This window comes from Pogoniulus pusillus, chromosome 30 (genome assembly GCF_015220805.1).
Source record: "Pogoniulus pusillus isolate bPogPus1 chromosome 30, bPogPus1.pri, whole genome shotgun sequence".
Taxonomy (NCBI): Eukaryota; Metazoa; Chordata; class Aves; order Piciformes; family Lybiidae; genus Pogoniulus; species Pogoniulus pusillus.
Window position 1 is genome coordinate 7448117 of NC_087293.1, and position 15978 is coordinate 7464094.

The following is a 15978-nucleotide window of genomic DNA, read 5'->3' on the forward strand; positions in this document are numbered from 1 at the left end:
TCCAAGTAGAGTTTTTATTGCCACCTTTTATTTTGTCATCTATTAACACAGCAAGCAAATGTGATCATCAGATACCTATCACCTTTGCTTTAAAAACAAATCATCCATCCAGAGAAAGGGCTTCAGAGAGCTGCAGATTTCATCAGTTTAGCAGAGATCAGAGGAAAGCAGCTTGCATTGTGTGAATAGTTTCTATCAGAACAGATGAGATGACACACAGAAAGGGGAGTGGGCACATAACAAGAAACCACATCTAAGAGGACCAGATATGCTATTAAGGAAGTTCTACTCTGCTGACAGGTAAAGAAACATCTGAGAGATGTTTGACAGTGCAGAAAGTAACAAATCAAATGCTGCACAAAGATGAAGTTGCCTATTAAGCACAGAGCCTACCATGATCAAAATCCAGGAAATCTTCTCTAAGCACACTATGTTAAATTGCTGTCATCTAAAAATTAATTCAGACAGAAAAAATGGTCCAGAAACATCTCCATTATAATGCTGCCACTACTGTGGCCGTGTAGACTTTTGTGCTAGATTGAAGCTAGCTGGGACATTTTGGTGAGAAGAATTAGATAATAGGCTGTGAAAAGGAAACAGTGGTGATGTCTGCTTCACTCATAGGCTTACTGAGGTGTATAAAACCAAGAACATAAACACAGATAACTGAGTTGATCTCTGGCTTGGGCCACCTCCCTTCTGGGAGGGCTGTTGTACTTCTGCACTACTTTTTAAACCTGTGTATTTCTCTCTATAACTGTGGATATTGTAAGTACCTGCTTGTATATTGTGCTAAGCTGTAAATATAAAGCTGCATTCTAATTTCCATCTCACCTGAGTCTAGTTTGGCTGGTTTCATAAGAGTGAGGGGGCAGGTAACACCACCCAAACCATCACAACTTTGTAGGGAAAAAAAACAAGTCTTAGCATATTTAAAACTGTCCGAATATCACCAGAGTGCCTGAGAATTGTGATGGTTTGGGTGTTCCCCACCCCTCCACGCTTTAGAAATACCCAGACTAGACTCAGCCAGCTCTGGGAATATAAATGAAGCTATTTATTTACAGCTAGCACAATATACAAGCAGATATTTATAGTATATACAATTATATACAGAAATATATGAGGTAAAAAGCAATACTGAAACACAACTCCCCTCCCAGAAACCTGAGTCCCCAGGCTCTCAATCACCCCTGCACCTTCCCCCTGCCCCTCTCCACCTTATCCCAGTCCCAAGGAAGAATGGAGGTTCGGCCAAGAGGTTAAGAAGCAAAGGTGGGTTAGTCCAGATGGAGGGTGTGTTAGAGAGATGCAGCTCAGTCAGCAGCCCAAGGCAGAGTGAGTGAAAAATGGTGAGAGTGTTATCTTATGTTTTCATTTCTTCTTCAGCAAGATTCTGAGGGGAGTAGACATCAGCACTGTTTTCCTTTCACAGCCTATGATCTAGTTCTTCTCACCAAAACATTTGACCCTGCTTCAAACTAGCACAAGAATGAAAAGCCATATCAGCAAGTGTATTCAGCAAGGAGAGGAAGAATTTGCTCAATTGCTCAGGTTTGTGGGGTTTTGACAGCATCCCTGTTGGTGGCATGAGCTTTCTTCACAGCAGCAGGTGACCCCACATCCCAATTTTAATCTGATCAATTGTTGAATAGGCTCAGCAAGAGCAAGCTTCCCCTACAACTGCAAACACTACTGTTGTCTGCAATACAACACAACCTGCCTGCAGCAAATGTACCAGGAACATCAGATCCTTCTGAACATACTAAGCTCAGCCATTCAACATTATCTTTTCTATAGACTAAATGCTTAAGGAAATTCAACATCTTCTGGCTCTTGTGCTGCAATTTGGGCCAATTAACAACTAGTAAAAAATACAGTTTTAATTTAGCTGAAACAATTTGGCAACTGGAATCTAAATTAACAAACCCCCTGGGTCTAAAGGATAAAAAAAAAAAAATCTATATAACCTTGTTAAGAAATATTGGAACAGTTCATTGTACCATTTCCAACTAAAGTTTTGTTTTCAGGGAGTTTTTCTTGAAGAACAAGCAAAGAAGGTTAGAAAATTTGTCAGCTTAATGGTAGCAGCAGACTTATCTTTGACAAAACATCTCGGCAAGACATTTATTCAGGCTGGAGCTGGCAGAGGTTCATACTCCTCAGCATGCTAAGGAATTTGAAATTGCATCTTTTTCTCCTATCTGATTTTCCTAATTATCTGTGGAAGCAGTTATTCAACTAAAATAGTCTCAATAGGCATGGAAAGAAGTTACACTATCACAGTATCACAGTATCACCAAGGTTGGAAGAGACCTCACAGATCATCAAGTCCAACCCTTTACCACAGAGCTCAAGGCCAGACCATGGCACCAAGTGCCACGTCCAATCTTGCCTTGAACAGCTCCAGGGACGGCGACTCCACCACCTCCCCGGGCAGCCCATTCCAGTGTCCAATGACTCTCTCAGGGAAGAACTTTCTCCTCACCTCCAGCCTAAATCTCCCCTGGCACAGCCTGAGGCTGTGTCCTCTCGTTCTGGAGCTGGCCACCTGAGAGAAGAGAGCAACCTCCTCCTGGCCACAACCACCCCTCAGGTAGTTGTAGACAGCCATAAGGTCACCCCTGAGCCTCCTCTTCTCCAGGCTAACCAATCCCAGCTCCCTCAGCCTCTCCTCGTAGGGCTGTGCTCAAGGCCTCTCCCCAGCCTCGTCGCCCTTCTCTGGACACGCTCAAGCATCTCAATGTCCCTCCTAAACTGGGGGGCCCAGAACTGAACACAGAACTCAAGGTGTGGTCTAACCAGTGCAGAGTACAGGGGCAGAATGACCTCCCTGCTCCTGCTGGCCACACCATTCCTGATGCAGGCCAGGATGCCACTGGCTCTCTTGGCCACCTGGGCACACTGCTGGCTCATGTTCAGGCGGGTATCAATCAGCACCCCCAGATCCCTCTCTGTCTGGCTGCTCTCCAGCCACTCCCACCCCAGCCTGTATCTCTGCATGGGGTTGTTGTGGCCAAGTTGGACAGAGAAAAAAAATAGCTGTCAGTGGAAACCTGTGTCCTTATAGATAGTACTGAACAGTGTGTCTGTAAGAAGGAGCAAGAATTATGCAGAGAGTAGAAAGTGGGCTTCAAGAAGGTTATCAACAGCTGAAGTCCAGTTTTGTGGCCTTAACTTTTTTTCCAAGTGTCTTAAGCTTCTATTCTTGGGATATGAAGTTGCTGAAAATTACCTGTTGTTTCAAATTTCATTATAGGAAAGAACAAAAAGAATGCTGGAAAAGGAGATGAATGCTAAAAATGCTACACTAGACAGGACTGAATCCTGCAACATTCTATAGATTGCACTATTTGAGACAATCATATGTGGCAAATGCAGAGTAAAGGCTATAATCTTACAGAAGGAAAGCAGAAAAAACTGTGTGGGCCTTCCTTCTTTGTATTCTTAATTAATGCACTCTTAAAATGTGGAGTTTTAATATTCACAGTAAACATGACTTGCTTCACAGATAGTGGCACTGATTTTCTTAAGACTTGAGGGTTTATAAGGAAGATGAATAAGAAAAGTAGAGCTAAACATCAACAGAACTGAGATGGGCCACGAGGATGCTCAGAGGGCTGGAGCAGCTCTGCTATGAGGACAGACTGAAGGAGTTGGGGCTGTTCAGTCTGCAGAAGAGGAGGCTCCCAGGTGACCTTCTTGTGGCCTTCCAGGATCTGAAGGGGGACTACAAAAAAGATGGGGAGGGACTTTTTAGGCTCTCAGAAAGTGACAGGACTGGGGGGAATGGAGCAAAGCTGGAGGCAAGGAGATAAGAGAAGGATGTCAGGAGGAAGTTGTTGAGCATGAGAGTGGTGAGAGCCTGGAATGGGTTGCCCAGGGAGGTGGTTGAGGCCCCATGGCTGGAAGTGTTTAAGGCCAGGCTGGATGAGGTTGTGGGCAGCCTGCTCTAGGGTAGGGCGTCCCTGGGCATGGTAGGGAGGCTGGAACTGGATGATCCTTGTAGTCCTTTCCAACCCTGACTGATTCTATGATTCTATTCATTTTCATCCATCAGCAATATTTTAGTACTGTGGGGGAAATAAGCCTTTTAAATGTTTTAAGGAGTTCCAAGCCCTTGATCCCAACCTATGCACTGCTACAGGGTTACACTTCTGGTAGCTAACTGGAAAGATGTTAGCTTATGACAAAGTGAAGCACATTTAAAGAGACAACTAAAACGCTGGAAATCCTCACTGGAGGCAGCAAGGGCATCTTTTGATTCATTTGCTCTAGATTTGCCTTCCACACCAGTTCACTTCCAAATCATTTTGTGTATTAGAATGGAAAAAAAAATGCAGATAAAATAAAAATGTAAAAGCAGCTTTTAAAAATAAAACCTCATGTCCCAAAATTTACCAAGAATAAAACTAAATGAGGAAATAGAAAAACAGATCTTATTTGCCCATTCAGATTCTATTTGTTTTCCTATAAAACAGATTGCCTGCAGGTTTTCTGGCTCATGTGAAGAAGAAGATGAGATAAGATTTATAGAGGGACACAAACACATTACCCAAATGAAGAAGTGAAGCTTTTAGTACCCTTTTAGCATCAGCAAGAGTTTGTTTCATGTGACACAGCTGCCTACTCATAGCTTTTTTTTAAGGCCACAGGCTGCCTTTTCAAGACTTTTGCTGCTATAGATACACTGATTTCCTTCGCAAAAATCCTGCAATTAGTTCTGTTACTTTAGCACAAAGAAGGCTCCCTTGACATAGGCAATGGTACTGGAAGCAGAAGAATCATAGAATCAAAATCACAGAATCAGCCAGGTTGGAAGAGACCTCCAAGACCATCCAGTCCAACCTAGCACTCAGCCCTGTCCAATCAACTAGACCATGGCACTAAGTGCCTAATTGAGTCTTTTTTTTAACACCTCCAGGGATGGTGACTCCACCACCTCCCTGGGCAGCCCATTCCAATGCCAATCACTCTCTCTGGCAAGAAATTCCTCCTAACATCCAGTCTAGACCTCCCCCAGCACAACTTGAGATTGTGTCCTCTTGTTCTGTTGCTGGTTCCCTGAGAGAAGAGTCCAACCCTGGCTACAGCCTCCCTTCAGATATTTGTAGACAGCAATAAGATCACCCCTGAGCCAGGCTAAACAATCCCAGCTGCCTCAGCCTCTCAGAACAGTCTCCCTGCAGCTCCACCAGGTCCCTGTGCAGGGCTGTGTGAATGAACCACATTTTTCACAGAATTAGGAGCAGCATTTCAGTGGCTCAGAGACTTCCTTTCCCATCTCCCTCACCAGTTTACAGTGCAGGTGCTTCTGCTGAGGATCTGGCCCACAGCAAATGTTTATGTTGAGTACTACTTAGACTAAGGTTTGAGAGTATTTCTCTATTGGTTCTGAAAATAACCATGCAGTTTGTAGCTTTGCATATTTTCAGCTCTGTACTTCACCAACATCATAAGGACATTTATATGTTCATGAATGGTTTCCCTTATAAAAGCCTTGAGCTTCTGCAGGTGAAATCAGACAGCTCTCTAAGTGGAAATAGCCAGATGCTCAGACAAGAAGTTTCAAGAGATCATTAGGAAAGAATGGAGTGGCAGAGCATTTAACCCTTTGTCTGCATTTCAGAAATCAAGGTAGTTGATTTAAAAACAATGGTGTGCACTTGGGAAGGTTGAATTCTATCTTTTTCTTATTTCTCTTCATGCTTCATACGCCCACATTTTCAAACCTTTCTCCACAAGGAGTAGAAGATTATCACAATATCATCAGGGTTAGAAGAGACCTCACAGATCATCAAGTCCAACCCTTTACCACAAAGCTCGAGGCCAGACCATGGCACCAAGTGCCACGTCCAACCTTGCCTTGAACTGCCCCAGGGACGGTGACTCCACCACCTCCCCGGGCAGCCCATTCCAGTGTCCAATGACTCTCTCAGTGAAGAACTTTCTCCTCACCTCAAGCCTAAATTTCCCCTGGTGTAGCTTGAGGCTGTGTCCTCTCGTTCTGGAGCTGGCCACCTGAGAGAAGAGAGCAACCTTCTCCTGGCCACAACCACCCTTCAGGTAGTTGTGGACAGCCATAAGGTCACCCTTGAGCCTCCTCTTCTCCAGGCTAACCAATCCCAGCTCCCTCAGCCTCTCCTCGTAGGGCTGTGCTCAAGGCCTCTCACCAGCCTCGTCGCCCTTCTCTGGACACGCTCAAGCATCAAAACGTCCCTTCTAAACTGGGGGGCCCAGAACTGAACACAGTACTCAAGGTGTGGTCTAAGCAGAATGACTGTGATGGTTTTGATTTTAAACTCTTTCAAGAGCTGATGCTTCAGTGAAAAGCAATCCATTGCTGAGAAACATTTTCAGGTGGCATCTCAGCTGTACCTTTTTGTCTAAAGAGAGTCAGCAAGCACAGCTGCCATTTAACTGCCTGGTGTGTTGTGTAAAGAGAGAATTAGAAGGTGGAGCTTCTAATTTTGTTAAACAGGATCATCATGAAATAAGAAGAGAGCATTAAATTCCACCTTAAAATTGATCAGAATGTTTACTAAACTATATATCTACTTCATCTGGAAGGTGTGATACCAACTCAAAGCTTAATCTGAGATGTGGATGTGCAGGAACAATTCAGTTTCTGATTTTATTTCTTTTAGTCAACACCACCTTCCTTCTTAGCTGTTTCCCAGGCTTTAACACACTCACATTCTAAATGTGAAACAGACTTCACCAGTTTTATTTGTCAGCTCTGTCTTCGCTGTCTGCTGTCAGACAGAAACCTAACATCATTTTGCACCTGTTGACAACTGTTAATTGTTTACAAACTGAGACTACCAGAAATGGCATCAAGATCTAAACAGAACGGAACAAAGATGCAATCATCCACATGACCAAAAGATGTAAGAACAGGGATAATGAGCATCTGATATCACCTTCACAGTACTAAAAATCCTTATTAACAATACCTGCTAAAACAACTGCTCTAGATGGCAACTGTTGCCTTTTGAAGTAGTTGATAGGCTCATTGATACATGATTAATATGGAAACAGGTATTACAGGCTCACAGGATGTTAGGGATTGGAAGGGACCCAAGGAGATCATGGAGTCCAACCCCCCTGCCAGAGCAGGACAATGCTATCTAACACAGATCACTGAGGAACACATCCAGACAGGCCTTGAAAGTCTCCAGAGAAGGAGACTCCACAACCTCTCTGGGGAGCCTGTTCCAGTGCTCTGTGACCCTTACAGTAAAGAAGTTCCCCCTTGTGTTGAGGTGGAACCTCTTGTGCTGCAACTTGCACCCATTGCTCCTTGTCCGATGCCAGGGAGCAGTGAGCAGAGCCTGTCCCCCTGTCCTAGCCAGCCCTCAGATACTTACAAACATGTATTAAATCCCCTCTAAGTTTTCTCTTCTCCAGACTAAAAAGCCCCAGGTCTCTCAGCCTCTCCTCAAGACCATGCCCTCCAGTCCCCTAAGCATCCTTACAGCCCTCTGCTGGACCCCCTCCAGCAGATCCCTGTGCCTCTTAAACTGGGGAGCCCAAAACTGAACACTGTATTCAAGATGAGGTCTCAGCAGGGCAGAGGGGGAGGAGAATCTCCCTTGATCTGCTCGACACACTCTTCCTAATACACCCCAGGATCCCAGTGGCCTTCTTAGCCACAAGGGCACATTGCTGTGCCATGGGTAACTACTAATATTTTATTTGACAGAATTCACATTTTTAGTACTTTCTGATTCTCCATAAAAGTTTTGTACCAAGCTATATGTATCCAAACAGAAACCAAGTATTTTGATACTTTTCATCTTTAGAAGTTTTTTTTTCTCCAAATGAAACAGTAAATGTTTTGTTCTAAGAGACTGCAACATAAAACAGTATCAAGCCATGAGCTTGACATAAAATTATAGCAATCTAAAATTATAGCAATCCACCTGCAGAAGCCCTTTATAAAACTGGCCCAAACCTTCCAAACAACAACAAGAAAAAATAATCAATATATGTAAACCAGATTTATAGCTGCTGTAAACCATCTTAGTGCTGTTGATAACAGTCTGCATTAATGAAAACCTAAGTGAATAGAGTTGGGTGACCTCAGTGCATATCCTCTTAAAGAAACCCTCCCAGCTGCTTTGCCTTTTGCAATGCAAAAGCAGAGCACATGCCGAGTGAGGAGGCCTTTTATCTGGGAGCAGGACTCTGAACTTTGGAAGCCCAAGCATTGGAGTCACTTCCAATGTTTAGATGTGTTGTGAACAGTCTTTACAACTGCTCAGTTTGCACCTTCTTTTCTCCCTAACGGAAATCCTCTGACTTAGGTACAGTTTGCAAGGAATTATTGCAATAACTCAGCTGTGAGTAAACAGAAGTGTTTAGCAATAAACACAAAAAGAAGGTACAAATTATTACAACAACAACAACTTACTGCAGGTCCAATTATGCTCAGATGGACACTGGGATCCTTTCTGTGCCAATCTAAAACAGAAGAGAAACATCTGTTTTATTAATCGATATTGTTAATTTTTCATGTAATTTCATTACCTCTCTGACATCAATGTAAATAGCTGCATGAATAAAGTACAACTAGGCAAATACTACATTACTACTTAAAAGACTGAATGTGTACAAGATCTTATGCTTGGTCTTCAAATTATTGCCCAGAATTCAAATGATTAGCAAGCCTGAAAGTCAGGATTTAGCATTTCTGCTTCATGAAATCTATTTCAGAGTTCTCTTATGGCTCAAGGCGTTACTTAACTAAGCTCAGATTTAATTTCACCTCAAGAGAACTATGCTCTGTACAATGCTCTGGCCACTAAGACAAAAGAATTCATATTTCCCTCTATGTGGGGGGCATGTGGAAGCAACTGCACAATCAATACTCAGTTACAGGCTGCTCTTTCAATATCAGAATAGAACAAAACCAGTTACTTGACTCTAATAAGCTACATTGGTTACTAAGAGTCACAAGGTGGCAAAGGCTTATAAAACTAAGTTGAATAGTAAAGGCTAAATTTCCAAGCTGGAACATCTGAGCTTTTTACAGAGACAAACAAAACCTGGCAAAACACTCACCTATGTGCGTATGAGAAAACTTCAGCCTAGTTTACCATGTTGAACCATAACCCTGGGTGGTAAAATTTGCTTGTAACTTCAATGATATTAATTAGCACACATGCAAATCAGTGTAACAGCCATGGGACAGTAAGATAAAAAAGTGATTTTGAAGTAGGTGAACTCTTTTGTCTTCCATTAATATTGTCTGTAACAGCAAAACAGTTTTCCCAGCAAGTGAAATCATCAAATGCTGCTTTGATACTCTCTAATCCCCAGCAGGATGGAAAAGGCACAGCACAGAAAGAATGTGTTACATGAGCATTTATTGTTTTAAACATAAATATATTAATAAGTTTTCTGCTGATGCCAAACTTACAAACATTGAAAGAAATGCATCCAAATCCAGGGATAAACCAAGAGCATTCAAACAGGAGGTGCCTACCTGAAAACACGTCAACTAAGTAGAGAGGGTCTTTGACTCTTCGGAGACCACATATCAAAAGGAACATATGTAAACTGTCTGTCTCTGTAGGAATGCCTGTAATAAAGAATGTTGAAGGTCTGAATGCAGATATAAAAGCCAAACACTCCAAAGTTTCATGAGTGAGCACATATAGTGGTAAAAGCAGTAATTGGGTGGATTCCAAAAAACTCTAATTGTTGTTCCTTCTCTTCCTTGCTCTTGGATCAATAATTGAATCAACTCAGAGAGAGGGCCACAAAGATGATCCAAGGGCTGGAATACCTCTGCTATAGGGACAGGCTGAAGGAGCTGGGGTTGTTCAGTCTGGAGAAGTGGAGACTGCAGGGTAACCTTAGAGCTGCTGTCAAATACCTGAAGGGATCCTACAAGAAGGATGGAGAGGGACTTTCATAAAGGTGTCTAGCAATAGGACAAGTGAAACCGGTTTTAAGCTGAGGAAGAGTAAGGTTAGACTGGATCTTAGGAAGATTTTCAGTACAAGGGTGGTGGGACACTGGAATAGGCTGCCCAGGGAGGTTGTGGATGCTTGCTCCCCTCCCTGGGCATGTTCTAGGTCAGGGTGGATAAGGTCTTGAGCAGCCAGGTCTAGTTGCCCATGGCAGGGAGATTGGTATACATATCATCTCAGGTCACTTCCAACCTAAGCCATTCTATGATTTACAGGAGCACAGAAATTCCTTTCTAGAGGCAATGAATGCCCAAATTCTAGGAAAAATTTTAAAAATCCAGTGTCTGGTATTGTTTAGCACCAGAATCCAGCTTTGCCTGACCAGGCAACTATCAAATCAGTGTGGTTCTCCCTCTTTCTTCTACCTGAAGCTCAACACCTCTTTGAAAGATATGGTGAGGTTTAATTAATCAGTGGCTGCAGGGACTAGAGCTCTTGATCTGACTGTATTACAAAAGATCAGGTAAATGTCTCATAATTATCTATCACTAACATCCACTGCTAGAGAAAAGGTCCATTATTGCAAAGCATTTATTTTAATCTTACTGCAAAGAAACACAAGCAAAAACTCATTTGAGGAAAAGAAACTCAACATAGCAGGTTTTAACATCAACAAACCTCTTGCAAATACACAGCAGCAACCCTTACAAATCATTTTGTGAGCTATACTAGAAAGAAAAAACACCCTGATGTACGACCTCACAGCTGCCATTGCCTCTGTGACAGTACAATTAGTTCAGAACATACCTCTGGAGAAGGGTCACTATGTGATGAACTTTGGTAAAATGTGTTCATCATAAACCACATTAATTCACAAAATGCTGAAAGGACACACACCACAACAGCATAATTGAATCAAGACTAGAGGAGTTGAAATGCCTGTGTTTGATTTACCGCATTGACCAAATCAGTTTGCTGTTACTGAGCTCATGGCAAGGGCGGACAGCATGCATCAGCTATCACTAGGCAGCTCAGTCAGGAGCATCAGTTTGTAGGACATCAGTGCATGGATCTCACACCAGGGCTATGTCAAATAGCTAGCAGGAGGGCTGCATGGCCAGAATGACTAGCAGAGGAAGGTAACAGCAGTTGTGGTGGCACAGTGATTTGCTGCTGCTGAACTCTGCAAAGGTCTTTTCTCTGAGGTTTTGTCCTTTCCCCTTCCACTCTCCACCAGCTGGAAGGAACAGCTCAGCTGCTTACACTGAATTGCTGCAATTTCAGATCACCCGAACTTGGTACCAGCTTAAGGTTCCTCACAGTGCTGTATAACATAACTGCAGGGTCTGCTCCAAGCCCTGGAGCAGAAATACAGAAGCAATATACCAAGAATGCCTCCTTTCACATCTATAAACTGGACTAACACAAGCTCTGCATCAAAACTTTGTGGGATGGGGAGAACCAATGGAGTGGTGATCCATATAACATACTCAAGTGCTATTGCTTTAAAATTAAAATCCAGGGACACTGAAATGCTCTCTGTCAGAGAGTTCATTATTGTGTCTGTTTCATTGAACTTAAACAGCTTGAGCTGTCAAGAGAGGCTGCAGCAGACACAGTAAGTAATATTTTACTGGTTACTGGACCAAGAAATAATTTGTAATTTATAAAACATAAACATTTGTATTGAAAAAGCCATTCTTTGGTGCAATGGACCATTAATACTGTTTGTTTTTCAGACATGCAGCACTGGTTTCAACTCATGACATAAACTCACACAAAACAACTAAGAAGTGCCAGCAAAATTCAGACTGCATTTTAATATGGCATAAATAGTAATTTTAAATGATGAACTCTCACCTGTTGCTGTTCAACCCTGTCTGTTTTGGAAGAATTTAAAGTTATTGCTGAAGGCTCAGTCAGATGGGAATGAGAAACCAGATCTTCCTGTTCTCAGAGACAAATTGCAGTCTTGCTGTGACAGTACCCTAATCAACAATAACTGTGCTTGAACTAACTGCTACTTTTTCTCTCTTAACATATTTTTGTTTCTATCTTATAGCTTTCATTTTATTAGATAAGAGTTTAAAGTGCTCTGACAAGGAAAAGCCCAAACAGACCAATACAGTGCAGTCCTGACAGCCTGTATGAAAACCTGCATCTGAAACAGGAAATTTGTCCCAGAGACAGTAATTGTAATTTGTATTTTCCCAATCAGTTTCTGTGCCGTTTAAAAGTACTTCTCCCAAGAATCTAATCAATAACAGCCTGTTTCAGTTTCTGTCAAAGTCTGTCAGTTTCAGTCAATTTGAGTGCCTAATTCAAAAAGTTTACCTAAAATAGTATTTATTAACAAAAATAGGTTCCCCTATTTGACTATGGCTTTGAAAAGTCATAACCTTGAGCTCTCACTGCAAGCTATCCCACTCTCACAATTCTACAAAGCCCTACTTGTCTATCAAGGAGTTTTGTGCATTCTTCTCTGAAATAGCAGATATTGGCAAAGCAGGATCCTACCTGGCACTTCTAAATGCTGTTATAGGAGCTGTAATGAAGGGGTAATTAACTGCGAGATGATACCTTCAAAATTAATATTGCTTATTAATGTTGATATTCAGAACTCTCACCACCCCCAACCACTAATTTTAATAACAGTTGGGTCTTTGCATGGTCATGGAAACATACAGAGGAATAACCAGATCTAGAAATAACTAGCAAAAACTATAAACAGTAATTGAGCTGGAAGAGGAGGTTCCTGCAGTCAATACACTGCTTGCAGCCAATATACTGCTTGTCCACCAGATGGACACAGGAAGCTCTTTTCTGCTATGGCACAAGGCAATGGTTGGCCTCTTCTCCCAGGCAAGCACCAATAGAACAAGGGGACACAGTCTTAAGTTGTGCCAGAGGAAGTATAGGCTGGATGTTAGGAGGAAATTCTTCACAGAAAGAGCGATTGGCATTGGAATGGGCTGCCCAGGGAGCCCATCCCTGGAGGTGTTCAAGAAAAGCCTGGATGAGGCACTTAGTGCCATGGTCTAGTTGACTGGATAGGGCTGGGTGCTAGGTTGGACTGGACTGGATGATCTTGGAGGTCTCTTCCAACCTGGTTGATTCTATTCTATTCTATTTACTCCCAAAATATTATTTCCCAACTCACAGGGCTAGCTACAGCTTCAGATAGCACCCAAATGCTTTCAGGGAATTCTGTTACTGTCTCATCAGCTGCTGAGACATCCGATTCTTCCCAGCCTTCACAGACTGGAGAAAGGAGGTACACAATTGCTTGTCTCTTGGCTCCTCTGGATGATCTGTGTATCTCCAGGACTTCCCGCCTTGGCAAGAGACTTTCAGTGTAAGCAGGATGTCTTGCAATGGGCAGTCTTAGCATGTTGTCACGCTGGCTATGCAGGCCAATCGTGCAGAGGCATTTAGAGCCTGTTCCTGGTAAACTCGAGGCAGTGGAGCTTCCAGGCAAACAAACTCAGAGCATCAGAGTTTGTTACTTTGTGGCAGAGCTAGTTTACAGCTTAGCAGAGCATGGCAAGATGCAATAAGGCAGCAGCAGGCACAAATACAACGGCAGAGCACGCTGTGTTTACCTGCATAACTCTTTTTATCAATGTAGCCTGAGCCTAATGGGCCTTTGGACAGAGAACAGCCAATCAGAATGGCAGTCAGCTGAGCCTGACCACATTAGGTGAAGCCATAGGCTTGCTGCAGGCGCAAGCTAAGCATGTGTACCTCTTTTACCACAGGATGCAAACAAGTCTGGGCAGCCCAGACTCCTCAGGCTCAGTGGCTCCAGGTTCTTTGTCCTCTTTCCTGCAGTTGCTCCTCCCCAAAACAGGAGGGAGAGCAGAAAAACATGCCTGGGCAAGCCAGGACATGGATAAAGCCTATTTTGGCCTATCAGGCCTATCACAATAGGAGCACTAGTCAAAACAAGATTTGCCTCTGCCATTCAATTTAGTGAAGTGAGAATCAATCACAGTTTTATTCTGATGCATGCTGTAGATCTTGGTCATCACCTAATTCGTTTTCACAGGTGGACTTTCCCCACTCAATCCACTTAGAAACATGTAAAGCCACTCCTGAGAAGACTGCATTACCAGCACACCTCTGCCACTCTTTAGTGCTGGCAGTTTCCTCATTCTCAATCTACTTAAAAATCAAACTTCAGTAGCACTTGCATACCTTGTTAACTTTCTGCTCATTTACCAAAAACGGTTACATTCACACATCAGGATGATGTTTTCTCACCTGCTGCTTTGAGCTTTGCTAGCACCCCTGCTGTGAAAAAAAAACCACCAGAACAAACCCAACCAAAAAAAAAAGCAAACAAACAGTAGCCATTTGTAGAAGAATACAGTAATTTTAGCATGCTTGTCCTCACAAGGGTCATAAGAGGGAACATATGACAATAACTGCAATAGCTGCCACTACCAGCTATGGCCATCCCTTAGGTGAAAACTGGTATTTGAAGTAAGACATTTTTTTTCCCCTTTAGCTTATGCAAGACTTTTGGTATGTGATTCTTTTGCTATCATTCTGCTTTTCCCAGACAGGTTACTTAATCTGTAACAAGACACTAGTGCCTCATGTGCTTCAGTTCTGAAATGGAAGTGCACTAATATGGCACAGTCAATGGATTTGCTCTTTTGACTGTTTCACTATCTCCTTTGAATGACTTGGAAACACCCCAACAACAAAGGAAACACCCCAACAACAAAGGAAACCCCTGACCTGTGTGTTCTCTTCCTATTTGTCAGTGTTCCACAAGCAAAGACTGAAAACAGCACACTCTGCTTCCTTACCTCTTAGCTCATGCACCCTTCTGTTTGCTTCACAAGCAAAATGCAAACTGCAAGGATTTGCACATAGTCAATGGCAATAAAAAAGACTTCATGGTGCATGTTTTCCAGCCACCCTTCAGAATCACCACACACTGAATGCAAGTCTAATCTCCCCACTGTAATCAACGGCCCAGTGACAAAAAGAATTGTTTAATATCAGCATGAGATGCTCCTTTAACCATGCATTGACAGTGTTTGTCTGTGGCTGGAGCCTGATTTGGTTCTTTGGCTTTATCTATAAAAAACAGCTGCACGTAGGCCCCAGCCAGACTTGAGCCTGCTTAGCAGGTCATCAGTTTAGCAAGATGTCAGAGGTCAAAACAAGAACAGTGGTTGATAGGATTATGAAAACTCATCCCTCTCATCAGCTTGACAGTGTTCTCTCCTGATAGGCTGCACAGGACTGTGGGGATGGTAACAAATGAACTGCAGGTGAGCTGAAATGAGACAGACACTGTGGAAGATTAAGATTGGCGTGGAACTCCCACAGTCATGCAACTTCTTTTTCATGGTGGAGCTGAGGTGGTATTATGCTGCTCCAAATTGAAACACAGCAATATAGCAGTGACACAAAACATTCAGAGTAGAATTGCACGACCAAAAGGGTATCCAGCTGCTCTGCCACTGTATTTGTTGATAGCATTGGAACCCAGCACAAATCATACTGCCTAATAGATGGAAGGTGATTAATGCTCAGGATTAAGCAGCGCTACAGGCTGGGGACAGAGTGGCTGGAGAGCAGCCAGGAAGAAAGGGACATGGGGGTACTGATAGATAGTAGGCTGAAGAGGAGCCAGCAGTGTGCCCAGGTGGCCAAGAGAGCCAATGGCATCCTGGCCTGCATCAGGAACAGTGTGGCCAGTAGGATGAGGGAGGTTATTCTGCCCCTGTACTCAGCAATGGTCAGGCCACACCTTGAGTACTGTGTCCAGTTCTGGGCTCCTCAATTCAAGAGAGATGTTGAGGTGCTGGAACGTGACCAGAGAAGAGCAACAAAGCTGCTTGAGGGGCCTGGAGCACAGCCCTGTGAGGAAAGGCTGAGGGAGCTGGGGATGTGCAGCCTGGAGAAGAGGAGGCTCAGGGCTGACCTCATTGCTGTCTTCAACTACTTGAAGGGAGGTTGTAGCCAGGCGGGGGTTGGTCTCTTCTGCCAGGCAAGCACCAATAGAACAAGGGGACACAATCTCAAGTTGTGCTGGGGG

At 43.2% G+C, this 15978-nt stretch overlaps 1 protein-coding gene across 1 annotated transcript in view; it reads right to left on the reverse strand.

The window, feature by feature from the left end:
* GLT1D1 (glycosyltransferase 1 domain containing 1) overlaps window positions 1-15978 on the reverse strand; it is a 70453-nt gene that overhangs the window by 22257 nt on the left and 32218 nt on the right. The window contains exons 7-8 of the mRNA XM_064168158.1: window positions 9491-9586; window positions 8417-8466 (exon numbers count right to left, since the gene is read on the reverse strand). Coding sequence (XP_064024228.1) covers window positions 8417-8466; window positions 9491-9586 — 146 coding nt within the window. The remainder of the gene's footprint in view (window positions 1-8416; window positions 8467-9490; window positions 9587-15978) is intronic.